This window comes from Copadichromis virginalis, linkage group LG14, assembly GCF_057382275.1.
Source record: "Copadichromis virginalis isolate Kocher_CV1m ecotype Utaka linkage group LG14, C_Virginalis_male_GT1.1, whole genome shotgun sequence".
Classification (NCBI taxonomy): Eukaryota; Metazoa; Chordata; class Actinopteri; order Cichliformes; family Cichlidae; genus Copadichromis; species Copadichromis virginalis.
In genome coordinates this window covers 9,798,458-9,813,226 of record NC_140631.1, presented here as the reverse complement: position 1 = coordinate 9,813,226, position 14,769 = coordinate 9,798,458, and the positions used below count along the sequence as shown (strand labels likewise).

General features: G+C 39.9%; 1 protein-coding gene across 1 annotated transcript in view; it reads left to right on the top strand.

The window, feature by feature from the left end:
- The window catches only part of LOC146693387 (calsyntenin-2-like), a 333,610-nt gene that overhangs the window by 96,623 nt on the left and 222,218 nt on the right, over positions 1-14,769 (top strand). Inside the window, exon 2 of the mRNA XM_085479236.1 lies at positions 12,729-12,851. Within this exon, the coding sequence (XP_085335362.1) occupies positions 12,729-12,851 (123 nt within the window). The remainder of the gene's footprint in view (positions 1-12,728; positions 12,852-14,769) is intronic.

Below are 14,769 nucleotides of genomic sequence, written 5' to 3'. Positions count from 1 at the left end.
GCATTCACTGAACCCCTCTTTAGTGAAAAATAAAATGTGATTTTTTTTACTGGTGCACAAAATGAGCCATGCATGTCATGGCGAAGGCTCTGCCGAACCCCTGAGACCGACTCACCGAACCCCTAGGGTTCGATCGAACCCAGGTTAAGAACCACTGGTATAGAGCTTACCACCCAACTTATCTAATGCACGGTTTCTAGAAGTCTAAAACAAAGCAGGCAGAAACGGAGGTTTTTTACACTTAACTGAGCAGAAAATGATCAGTATATTCATGCATTCCTGCTAGTCAATTACATTTTCCTGCCCCTCCCTGAAAAAGTCCACCAAATACTATAAAATAAAAACAGACTGAAAGGAATAAAAATAAAAGTAAGATAAAATAAAAGTATGGAGCTTTTACATGTACGTCTCTTGCAGTCAAGTAAATGTCAAGCTTCTATCTAAAATAATATTACAAATACACACACACACACACACACAGGAAGCGGGTGGATTTATTAGGTGCTGGAGTAAAAAAGAAAGGAAGAAAAGTCATTTCTGTTGGGTGGAGAGCAGCTAAAAAGGAGGACGCAGAGATCAGGGAAGCTGATAGGAAAATGTAATGTATTAAATAACAAAAACACAAAGAATAAACTAGCAGTCAACAGTATATAATCTCCACAGACACAGTAACCTTAAACCAGACGTTTGAGAAACCATTACTGGAATCAGTCGTTTGGGTCTCACTATACAGCAAGCTGCCTTTCACTGGGTCCACCTCATCTGACACCAGTTCCACAAATGCAGCTCCGTTGCTAGTCTCCAGTTTCCTTGACATCCCATGCAATGTGATTTTTAATGCTTCCTCTCCTTTCTTCGCTGTCCTTGACTAAATTGTCCTTCACTGTGCTGTCCTTCACTCTTTTACACCAGGTGACTGTGCAGATGTTGACCATTTCCTCAATTGGGAGATGTGCATATAAAATTTCCAAATAAAAAATGTGTAAATAAAATCCAACAAATCCAAAACAAAGTTTACTAATAGAAACCAAACAAGATAAAATATTAACATTTATTTAACCCCGTGACATCAACAATGTCTCTAATCCTTTCAACAGCTTTTTTTTTCCACATAAAGGGAGAGGTCTCACTGGTCCCAAATTCAATCTGCAACATGAAAAGGACCACGGGCATACAGGCAGCATTATAAACAACTCTCATCATCTTCTAGTAGAAAAAAAAACAGAAGCGCTGGTCCTAACGTGGCATCTAGGACTACAGAAGCAACTGAGACACAGTAGTCATAGCAACATGTTGATTTCATTTTTTTGTCTTTTATCAACTCTGTCTTTCAAAGTCAATCAATAAAAGCTATTCAGACCATTATTTTTAAGCCTTCTCAATTTATGTGCCTAAATCAGCATTTCCTAACCAGAGACTTTGACCTTATCTCAAAACATATCCAGCTGCCTCTAATTGATTTGAATTGCCATGCTGTTTCCAGACCTGTGTATGGTCCATGGTTACACTTTATTATTTTCCATCAGGTTGGCTCTTTTTTTTTTACCTGTTTTTGGTAGAAAGTTGGTCATGACTGAAGCAAACTGGCTCTGTCTTTGTTTATAAATTAGTACATTTTAGTAGATCAGCTGCAGAACCTTCTACTCCTATTGGTGCATTATTGGTAATGCAACCACACGCTAATTTGCCCCCTTAGTAAAGTTAGCCCATGCTCTTGAACTTATTTGAACTGGATAGGGTTCAGGGATTTTCTTCTAGCATGAACTAGACTAAAGCATGTGATCCGCAGCTCTGAGTGTGCTGTAGTCAGCAGTAGATACCCAATAATGTATGTATTGTAGGTAACTTTAATATACTCTGCAGCAACCCTTTTTTTCATGTGCATTCATTACATTTTGGCAGGAAATTAGTGTACTATGTGTAGATCAGGAATTTACACATTATATATGATGTGTAAATTCCTGATGATTGCATCTGCAATAATCCCGCTGTGGTTAATTTTCCTATTTTTCAGTGACTTATCAAAACCTCTAGTGACAGTGGCAGCTAGTTTGTAATTAAAGTTCCAAACTTACTGCACTGGAGAAAAAGCTCCACTCAGGATAGTTAGCATCTACAAGTCCATGTTGTGATTTCTCCCTTAACCAAACAGAATGATCCCCTTTCTGTTTTCCTGCTTAGTTCTGTCCATTTGGACTGCTCATAGAGCTCTTGATCAGAGTCCTGAGTAAGGATGCCCATAGCATTTCAGAGCAGGGATACTGATCATTTTTCCATGATTTTCAATTTTATGTACTTGGTAATTTCTTTAATCATTCCACTTTGAATGGGTCGATAATAACTCACCTTTTCCTGTAGTGTTGGTAATAAACTTTGCTTTCAACGCTAACGGTCAGGGTAGCTTAGTTATAAAATGAATTTGCAATGGCGTGCACTAGTAGGTTCCATTTGGGTGGAGGTGTGAACCTCTACCTGAGAGTAATAAGCATTTGAACACCTAGCAAATGCTCATTGAGTCTGCCACTGATTTGTGCTGTCTGCAATGGTTCAGGTTGTTCTGCAGAGAAATCAGCAACGTGTTTGCATTAGCACTGTCATGTAACAACAGCTGCGGCAGTGAAATTATGCAATTAAACAGCGGAAAGTATGTAATCACAACATGGATTTGAATTGGTTAATGTAACAGTTTCTTTTGATGGAAATCTGAAAGGCACATGTTCTGGAAAAATATAGCATAGTTACAACTTCTTTGTGCACGCAGTACAGACAAGTACAGCTGTGTCTGCTGCTGCTGTGGGTGGTGGGATTAAGACTGGGGATGTTATCTTCCTGAGACAGAATCCATTTCAAAGAAAATGTCAACTATTATATGAAACTGACATATGCAGGATGTTGTGAATTCCTCTACAAAAAACATCTCGACAAAGTTTGTCAAACGATATGACAAACTGAAACTGTTCCTAGCGACTGTTTTCAAAGTAATGTTGAATGTTTGAATATGCCCGTCAGTGTAACATTTTGTAATACGGGCATCTCATTCCTCTGTAATTAGATCACATTTAAATATAGGCCCACACCAAATTTTAAATGATATAATTCTGTTGTTTTTACCAACTAATACTTGGAAGTATATACACTAGAATAAGGAGGAAACAAGCCAGGTTTATACAGGGAACAATAATTATACTGCAAGTAAATTTAGACAATGCATGAGTTTTTTAAGTGCCTTCAGAAAACTAACTTCAGAAATTTGCCTAACTTCCAAGTATTTTACATGAAAGCTATGTTTGAGCAGTCGTTGTGAGAGAAAAGCTACGTTAGACTTGACTCATTATAAGGTCACATAGACCTGCAAAGTTTGAGGGGATTTACTTTTTCTTGTGAGTTGGTAAGGGAGAACAGTCCTTGCATTTATATTGGTAAAATAAAAGGACCACTGAATTAGAGAATATTATTCATGTTAAGATAATGAATATTAATTAAAAGTGTAAAAAAATAAAGATTGGATTCATCTACTCCATAATCAGCCTACGCCTGAAAAGTACAGGGTATTTATGATGTGAGGTGGGGTAATAAAGTTTGTTTTTATGTAAATTTACCATCAAATTACACACTACCTGAAATTACTTAGGAGTTTGCTTCCTGTAAAAATTTGGCTTAAGAAATTATTGCATATTATATTAAGTAGTGTTTCACTACTACTTGTTCTCCATTAGTTTCTTTCATATCCTGTAAAAATGTCAAATTAAAAGTAGAGATTCTGATGTAAATGCACCATCATAGTCTTTACTGTTTAGTTTATTCTCAGTATGCATGTGATATGTGCACTCAGTACACATCATTTGTGATTCTTGTGACTCTTGCCCCGCAGCAATACTTTGCAGTGTAGGTGTATTTAATGGCATGTTCGGAGTGCATGTGAAATTTGAGAAAAGCAGGAAGCTGTAAATGCCATATCTCGAATTGCACATACAATAATGGAGCGGGGTAATGGCTCTCAAATGACGCACAGAGAGAACATTTGTGACTGTGAAGCCATTTGATAAAGAGGGGTCGTGATAGCTGGGGGTAATGGCACCAGAAGTGCGTATTCAGCTCCTGTGAATCTACCCTGGTCATTTGGATGGATGCTTTTAGTTTTTTTTCTTCCTCTGTGTACCTTAAAGCATAACACTCCTTCATCTCTCTCTTTGTTTTTCTCACACTTCCTCAGGGGCAGTCACAGACGTGGGGGTGTTACACAGCAGCAGAGTAACTGTTCAGTGAGCCTTTTTTCTGCGGGTTAATAAGTCCCCACCTAAAAACAGAGCAGCGCACACGGTGATACGGGAGAACGGTGACTTACGACACAGAGACAAACTTCGACAATTTGTATTGTGCATTTCCGCCTCTCTCTTCTCCTCTCTGAGGCTCTTTTTTGGTCTTGCATTTAGACTCCAGAGGGGGATTTTGCACTTCAGCCAAGGTGGATGGAAAACAAGCTTATGATAAAAGCCTGACCTTTGTCTTGGCTCTATCATTTTGCTGCAGGGACAATGTTGAGGGAAGGATGGCAGACAAATGTCAAAAGAAAAATGCCATTGCTCACCGAGGTGGAAATAAAGGTGGACTTTGATATGTGTGGCAGCACTTACCTCCTCTGTGTTTTTTTTTTTTTATCTTCTTGTGTAGTGCAGAACTATCAGCGCTCCTTTATGAGTTTTTCTTTTTGTATATGAACCTTTGAGCTTGATTGTTGTTATATTGTTTGTTGTTTTTTGCCTTCTTTTTTTTTTACCATGGTCAAAAGCCTGCTGGGTGTTTTCACACAGCGTTGTGTGAACTTGCTGCTTTGGATTTGTTAGGCTCAAAGGCTGTAGGTACCTGCTGCAATGCCACTGTGCTCTCCAGCATGCCACTGAACCTCCCCTACTGCCCTCCCAAGCAATAACCAACACACACACAGACACACACACATGCACACATTCACGTACCAGACACCAGGCGCTTGGATCATACCCAGAATGCACAACTTGCCAGGACCACAGAAGCAGCAGGCACACAAACATGCACAGGCCTATATACTGCTTTTTACACCTACACATGTACACACAAACACACCTAGGGGCAATGCAGAGCAGACTCTGAATGATTGGGTTATTCTACTCTCAACAAAACCAAAAAAAAAAAAAAAGCACAGTGTGATCCCGCTTTATCTCACTCAGCCCAGGGCTGCAAACAGCTCATAATCTCAAGGAACTAAATCCAAACAGAACAGCCACAAAAGGCCAAAGAGGGGGCAACAGGTGAATTATTTTCTGGCCGTGTCATGATTTTCAATTACAACCCAAAGGACACACAAGGTCTATGTGTAAGGATTTTATTTTTCTATTGTATGAAACTGTGGAGTTTAGCTTCCATTGTGTCCTCCAGACACTGTTCTAAGATGAGAGGACAGCAGAAGGAGCTCTGTACCAGGCACAATGTGACCCAGGTGTTTTGGCAGGAACACATTTTCTTTTGCTGTATGCTCTGACTGACTAATGAACTTGGAACTTGCTTGCATTCTACTCAAGGAGAAAAAGCAAAACAATAAAAAAAAAGCCTTTCTCCCCCATATGGAGAATAAACTGAATTTAAAAAATCCTAGTAATGCTTTTTAATACAGTCCATCCATCCATTTTCTTCCATCTATCCAATATATCCGATACAGGGACGCAGCCGCCATGGTGCAACATGCAGGTTACACCATAGACAGGTCTGCAGGTCTCTTACAGAGAGGCAGACAACTATTCACACACACATTCACATCTATGGTCAATTTAGAATCATCAAATACCCTAGGACTTTGAAATATTTTAAATAATTTGATTGTAAGTGAGTAGTGCTTGATGGTAATTTTGCAGAAAAAAAAGCAATATTTCCTGTCTTACATTGTAAGTACACGGTACTTTTGGGTACATGAATACAAATTTACTCACGCATTACTTAAAATTACTTGCGCACTCCTTAAATTTACTGACTATAATTATTTATTTATTTACTGTTAAACCTCAATTATTACCTCCTTATTCAACTGCCTACCTTTGAGTATTTATAGAAAAATATAATAACAATGTCATTTGAAATTAAATACATATCATTTAGGAGAATTATACCCGTAGTCATGGGTCATATCACATCCAAGTGTTTTTCCGAGTGTTACCCACTATACAAAAAAGGGCCACATTCATGAGTATATGAGACATATTGTGCCATATTTATTGTGCCATATAGAAAGTAAATGCTTACTTTGTACTTTCTTTTCAAGATCCTGTTTACAGATTACTGTCAAGTTTCTTAATCATTACACCATCCATTGATTCAAATTAAATAATCCAACAATGATATTCAATAGAAGCAGAAACCAATTCTTCATAAACTGGTATCTATGTTCCTTTTCCTTTGTTTTATTCAATAAAATACACTAAAGACTCGGCCCAAAGCTCAACCCAACATTTTGAGAAAGGCAGTTGACAGTATTTTTTTCTTTCTCGAAAGACTAATCAGAGCCTTACAAATGCACATCAGGGTAGCCTCGCAAGTTACACCAAGACCTTTGCATTTCATTTCTACTAGGCAGTCTAATTGTGTTGAATGCTGGCATGAGGGAACTAAAAGGTTGGATTTCTTGCAGACATCTGCATTACAACCTGTGGGTGTGAATTTACAAAGATGTGGGCATTTAGTAGGCAGGGAGGTACTAAAGGCAGGCTTTGATCCAAGGTGAAAACACTGCACCTCTAAAATACCCACAAAGTTTTTTTTAAATGAACTTACACTATATAATACACATTTTCTCAGCTCTCTACCTGTATTACCCATATAGTCTAACTGATCTTAATTCAAAATCACAGAGCGAGTACTCAGAGCAATGTAATAAAGTCTTCCCCCCCTGCAGATCAGTCCTGTCATCTTGCTCTGTGAAGCACAAAGCCAGCACACTGAGTGCAAAGAAGATTAAAGTTTGCAAAGATCTCCAAGGTTCAAGGAAGCCATGGATCACTGCATTGAAGAAGTGGTAGTGGGTAAAGGGGGAAAAGTGCAATGAGAAACACCCCTTGACAATGGCAGAGCTGGGATGTTTCTTGATAATTTTCAGCAACCCGCTGATGGACATCTCTGAGCCTCTCCGAGCTGGCGTGAGCTCCCCGTTTGCAGTGTAGCTGTAATTGCCTGTTGGTCACAGTAATGGCTAACTGTCTGTGCTACGTTTGCTTTTCATTATGTTGATGTATTCATCATGGCCCCCTTTTGTTGACCTTATCAATCAGAGTTTAATTTCAAACAAATTTCTTTTTAATTACAACGGTTTCTCTTCCTCCCCTGTCCCCCCGAGAGGCTGTTCAGATTGCAGCACCCGCCTGTTAAGGGGTGGCACCTGCCAGCACAGTTACGGTGGCACACCGTTGCTTGGTCAGAGATTAATCAGCCATTATAGCGCCCCTGCCATGCCCAGAGCCTCAAGTCAAATCCACGACACTCAGCTTAATTGGCAGTGAAACGACAGAGGCAGATAGTCCCCCTGACCTGCAGCCAGCAGTAAAGGGCACATGAGCTCCAGCATTCACCTTTCAGCTGTCACACAACCTGATTATATTAGCCCGTACAACTTTGATAACTGGATTGCCTAAACCCTGAGATTAATTTGAAGTACAAAAATGATTCAGTGGCCTTTCACTTCACTCATTTGTGAAAAGACAATGAAAGACAATATTACAAGAAAGTGGTAATTATGGAAATGTTCAAGTAATACATTTGATTAATTTAGTGGCAACAAACCCAGTAAAAAGCAGAGAATATTGAAGAGCTGAAGGCAGTAATGGGTTTCATTAAAACAACTAAAAAAGAAAAATGGTTCCTGCTGCATTAGCTCCTGCTGACCACAAAGCCACAACCCCTGCATATTTTACTGCTCTCAGAGCAGGGCCACACCAGCTACCGCATTACACATGCAACTGGCAAATCTCAGTGCGTGTTTGGTATTTAAGCTGCTTTAGCATGGCAACTGTTGCCGTGCATTGGCAAGCCACTTTGCAACCCATCTCCCATTTCGCTTTATATACATATCACATCACCATATAAAGAAAATGCAGAAAAAATAACCCATCCGATATATTCATATTTTAAAAGAAAGATCAACTGTCCCCTGAGGTCACTGCTGTCTTTAGGTTTTGCATACTTAGTGACAGGAGAGCACATGGTACTACTGGCTGTCATTTCCAAATGTAAAAGTAAGAAGAAAAATAACATTTGGTATTGTGTATTTTGTAAATATTTAATTCAAATTATAAAATGAACATGAGCGGGCTAATGTACCTTGAGATTTTTTTCTCAAGTGTGCAAAAATGTGACAAGATCTCATTTCCACAGTCACTTCCATTGCTTTCTTTAATGTGCCAGAAAAGACATATTGGATGGATATGACAGTTGCCTTGTTAAAATGCTTTTCAATTGTCTTATCATATATTCACTTAAATGAATCCTTTTGGTTATAGTGGCTGATCTAGAGTTTTTTCTCCATTAACAGAATTCACCCACTTGCTTCGATGTGTGTCATGGTTGTGAAAGGTCATGATATTTGAATACCAGCTTAGGTCTGGTTGGGAAAACATGATAATCACACATGAGCAGTGTGCTCTGCTTGTTAACACATGAAACAGAAAATAATTTTGGCTCTGTCGTTAGGTGTTACACGTCTCTTGCATCTCAGTCAATTTCTTCAGCCAAACAGCCACCAGGTCTCACGAGATGCTGGCAAATTGACCTTCTTCCATTCACAAACACAGGTTATCACATGCCATTTACTGAGTGCTTTTAGTAGCCATTCAAGTTGTTTGCTTTTAAAAATTGGGGTCACTCAAAGTGCAGTTTTTTTCACGCGTGGGCATGTTTGTTTGGTCCTTTTTTAAGCACACATCTTATTATAGTCTGTTTGAAGCCTGAAGGCCTCACAGCACCACACAGTTCAATCAGATGTCGAAAAGACCAATCTCACTGGTGTGTCGTTAGTAGATAAAAGCTCAAAGCCTTTTAGCGAAGAGAACAACTGTTCTCTTTCTACCTGCAGAGGGGAAACTGCAGACAACTTTGGCTGAGATTCATGTTCATTTCAGATTGATTAGCGGATTAACCGTGTGTAGTTTTGATACAAGACCCCATTGATGAGTATGTGGCTAATCACTTGGTTTCAAGGCATTAGTGCTTGCAGCCGTGGGTTCGATTGTGTTAATCGGCTGCAATGTTTCCTCTGGGAATCTCTGGGACTGATTGTCCGGCTCATTCAATTCTCCCCCCACCTGCACGCCCTCCCTTCTACCTCTTCTCGACTTCTGATGTCCTGCATTATTTCTAAGGATAAAGAAACATATCATACATTTTGTTTCACTGACTCAGGGTCTTGTCTCAGTACATGAACCCCACTCTGCTAAGCATCATATTTCTTACCAATGAATACACGAGCTGTCATTGGGGGTTAACGCGTAGGTGGTACTCCCATTGAGATACTGTGGTGATTAGTGGAGGTGGAGTCTCTTTTAATGGTCTCATTACTTCTGCTGAAAAACGATTCCATCCCACACACTGAGAGCAGTGAGACTTTAAGATGGATTTAACCCTCAATGCCAATGCAGCTTGGGCACACCGACTGGAAAAACAGTCCACTTTGCACATGCTTGATATGACAAAGGTCACCAGCAGTGTGATATTAATAAACTAATTTGCAATGTTCACACCAATAATCACTGTGTACTGCAGTTTATGAACAGAAAAACTTATTTTTTAAAGTTTTTGAAAAGGCATTTTCTTAATTCTAACAAGCTAAGACTTGGTTACAGTACACATTTAATGCACCTTTACTACAGTTGCTTGAAGGATGATGATGTACAAAAACTTACAGAAGCCTAGTTGGGAGCAAATGGATAAGCAGAAGAGGATGTACGTATGGATGGATGGATTGGAAGGCATGTGGATGGGCTATTGGTATGTCCAATTAAAACAACAGAGCTACGTGCATCAGTTTAGGAAAAAATGATGGTTGTGCTTAATCATGCTCATTTCTAGCATAGTGGTCACGACATCAGGTAGGGTGACACACGAAGGTCTGCACAGACTACCCAAGTCGAAAAATTATCACAAGCAACATTATGTGACGAGCTGGGAGTGAGGCCAGGTTGGAATGCTTTGTGCTTTCACAGGGGAAAATTTGGATAATGCTGAACAGAACCTTTGGGTCAGCGTGACACTGCTAAGGAGTCATGGTGAGTGGCAGAAACCGAGAATGAAGGATTAAAAGATCAATAGGTCATCTAAACTGTGAGAAGACTGAATTTTAAGCCAATGACAAGCCCCTTCTATTCTCTAGACCCCTCATTAGCTGTCATGCATTGTACTCAAACAGTATTATGCCCTGTATTACACATTTATTGGGGTTGCGCACTCGTACCAAGTTGGAGAATAATATTAGCTTTTTTCTTGTCATCTTTTACAGATTACTTATTTTTGGATTTGCCTGCATGGGATCCTGCTAAAGCAGTTGATTTTCTCTGGTTTATTTCTGCAACAGTGTGCTAATTGTTCTGTAACAGTCCAACAACAGATTGCTTTGGAAAAAAAAGCCTCTCAAGAGTGATATTTTTTTGTATGTCTTGGAGGCGCCGTGATAACACATTCAAATAATGTTTCTACTTGATATTCCTGTGCATCATCAACAGCAAGATTTTCATTCCCAACATGACACAGTTTGACATTTAAAGATGAAATCCTGTGGAAAAAAAAAATGTTTTACCCCTAACTGTTGTCACAACCTCATGCATGTTTATCACACCCAAATACACTAACGTGTTCCCATCTCTGTCTCCCTGTAAATGAGACTGATTGTATCAGCGCTGTTAGCCATGCTTTGCGGGTTGACATTCATGAATATGCATCCCTGTGGTGCTAACATGCATTTCCCCAGTCTCATTACCTTTTTTTCTGCTACTCACATTAAGTGAAAATATAATTTCAATACTTGTGCCTAAATATCAAGTTAAGTACTGAAGTGATAGAAACTTGCTCTTTCAACACTTAATTTACATGGATTACATTTAGCTATTTCAGCTATTGCTTTTGGCAAGTTCCATTATGACACTATTATGTTTAGCTAGTAATTTGAACCATTTTTCATCAGTCTATTTTTCAGTTTTCATAATTTCCTTATTTTGGTTACTTTTAGCTAATTGAACCATTATTACATTTACAAAACTATTTCCCTTTTTCCTCTTACCTGTTCCCTTGACTGTTCAAACCATTTAAGCTAACAATTTTGCCTTTTGTGGCAGTCACTTTTAGCTAATAGTTTCTAGCACTGTCATATCCACCTCTTGTATATAATTATACCAACCATCTATCATTATGATGATGATAATAATAATATTTAACTAACATTTTTGATGTTAACAAGCTAACTGATAATTGACTCCTGTTGGTTGAAGATCTGCTCCATCTGATAGCTTACAGATTAGCATGATTATAACTTCTGATCACCACTGTTTCAACTTTGATCCTATTTCGATGGTGATTTTTCACCGCGATACAAACACATCAAATTCACATTAGTTGAGTTTCATACAATCTTACCACAAGCACCCAGGCAGCTGTAGAAGTGTCCCCCGGGCTCCGAGTACTCCTGGTTGGGAATCACTGTTTTAGACCGTGTTAATTTGATTTTAAGTGCAGTGAAAGCAGATAATTAAATTGTGTGGAAATGATTAAATGAAAATGTAATTGAAGATGCATTTGTTTCATAACGACAACAAAGTGTTCTTTGTGTACTCACATTAAACGAGCATGATGTCTGGGTGCATTTACTTGTCTTGTTTGGAAACTCCACTTTTTAGCATTGTCAAGTGGCTTTTACTGGCATTCAGTGCATAACTGAAGTGCTCTATAACAATGATTGCTTGATTAGGATTTAGAAAGAGCATGCTTTCTTTGGTTTTCCTGTCACTGAATGAAAAGTAATTATTGTTTATGCACTTCATTCACCATTAAATAAAATATTCTGTTTTTTAAGCACCGCTTCTCAGGGGACCTCAAATTAAAGCTTTTCATCGTCAATTTCAATCCACATACAAAAACATGACATTTCGAAAGTAGACAAAGTGCTGTGTTTTTCGTTTGTTTGTTTTTATGGCCTGGCTAAAAGGCAGCAAAAATGGTTCATATGATCCGCTGTTTTCTTTTGGCTCTTTGTCTCCTTCTTCTTCTTCTTCTTTTGACTTTAGAATAGTAAGCAAATCGCAAGTGGATTGGCACAATGCTGCGCACAATCCAAAGGGCTTTTATTCAGTTATGACCATTAATAAGACCCTGTGTTTTGACTCAGACCACAGTTTTGTGTTGGCAGCACAGTGGTGGTCTTTGGTTGAGTTTTGTCACCATGCTTTGAAACCTGCGGGGAATGTTTGAAGGAAGAAAAGAACAAAAGAAAGAACAGAAGTAGCAGGGGAGATTAGCCAAAATGAAAAGGTCTTATAGAAAAGGAGGCTGCAGGAGCTTTGCCAGTAAAATTTGTACGGCTATTTGCAGCAGCATGTTAGGTGAACTTGTCTGTGGCCACGTTTTGTTTTGTTTTTAAAGGTGACATTAGTTGAAGATTTGCATTTTAGTATGTTAAGGCTGAAGCATAGACTTTTTAGTTTACATATGTTTTCTTTCTGTCTCCACAGTGAATAAACACAAGCCTTGGATTGAGACATCATACCATGGGGTGATCACTGAAAACACTGACATCGTTCTGCTGGATCCTCCCCTGGTGGCCCTGGATAAAGATGCCCCAGTTCCTTATGCAGGTATCATACATTTCAACCAGGTTGTCAACTTGACAAGGATCATAGCAACAGAGCAGACCAAATGGAGGCGGTCGCCAATGACTCAGGTGTTAATCCGCACAGTGAAGCATAGCCGCGGGATATACTTACACTAAGGGTATAAACATATAAAGCTGTCATGTGACATCAATGTGAAGGGGCTTAAATTGGCTTCACTATAACTGCTGCATCACAGCCTTTTTTTAAGAGTTATCCGAGCTCTTTGCTGCCTGCAACTATTAAATCCAATAATTCCCAGTGAACATACATCACATACTCATCTTTCATATTTATTTAGAGTGGAAAGTAGCCCAAATAAGCCCCATGGTGGCGGAGAAGAGTGGGGACGGGAGGGTAAGAAAAAAAGACGAGTCAAACCGGATTAGATTCTTCCCACTTTGTGGCCATTCCAGCTCATCCAAAGGGTGCCAGCTCTTGTGGGAGGACGTTAGCTGGAGGCTGTTGGCGAGCCCAAACAGTCAATCTCCTGCCAGGCTGCTAATGTGGCCAGGGCACTAGCATGGGGCTGTTGTGCGGGGCTGAAGCCCACTCACAGAGACCCTCAAGCTGAGCTGGACGAATGGTTGGACGGAGAGGGGGGCGCGTGTGATTTGTGTGCTTACCAACACATTTTTTTTCATTATTGGCTATTGTGAGTGTGTGTGTATGTGTGTGTGCATGTGCTGGAGCATGGCCTGAGGGGCTCACTGTAATGGCCACCCCACAGGGAAAAAGAGAGAAAATGATTAGACAGTGGGGAGGGTAGCTGGCTGACCAGCGTATGTCCTCTGGCTCTTGAAAGACTGATAGCCACACAAGCAGGAAGTGCACACAGAGAGCAGGCAGAGCACATGAGTATTCCAGGATTGCATAAGTGAGAGTAAAAGAGAGATCTTGCACTTCGATATTAAGAAACAAAAGCTGTAGCATTACCATGATGTTTTTTTGCAGTCCGCCCTCTCTTGTCCTGCTATCTCTGTCAGTTCTACATTGTCTATTGCATCTTATCACCACTTCCCACATTCATCTCCCTCCCTGTGCACTGTTGAGCAACCCCCAGCAAGCCCACAGTGCAGCAGACACTCTTACAGAAGTTTTATCCAAATGCACAGACAAGATTCAGGCCAGAGAGAGTTATCCAGTAATTAGCTGAAGTGAATCTTTCCTTCTTCCAGCAAATTGCCAGTGTGGAGTGGCAGGGCAGGTAGTGGTTAAGGCTCATTAATTAGGCCAGCCAGGTTTCAATTACCATAGATCTAAGACACGGACACGCCACGCCTGACTGACAACAGTCACCCAGATGAATCGACGATTGCAGGAGCAGTGATATATTGACGAGATTGTAAAATCAGCATCTGCTTGAGCACATTTCTACACTTTTGAAAGGTGTTAAAATGTCTCTCTCTCACTCACACACACACAAACACACACACACACGTATACACACCACAAACATTTATGTGGAAATCGGGATACACACATTTTCTGGGAAGCCCCTCATGGTTGAGATTAATTCAGCAGCAAAATATGACTAAGCTGCCGTACACACCTGTCTTTAACATCACTCCAAACCTGACCAGTAATCCTTCCGGACTGCCGAGCAGGATGCAGCAGTCACCACAGTCACTGGTCTGGAACAACAGGAACTGTGGCAGCACTGTGTCTGTCTAAAAGCTGGCTGAGACTGACATCAGCCATCACTGTGGCGCTACAGCAGATCAGAAGCTTCAAAATCACAGAGACAGAATATCATGACAAGTGAAATGCGCCAGCATAGATACTCATTGCTTTATGCATGGCTGTGTGTGACAAAATGGAGCCGTTTTGCCCTAGGAAACAAGGAGAATAAAAAAGGCACCTGATTCAGACAGCTATATGCTCCAGACATCAAGGCAACACT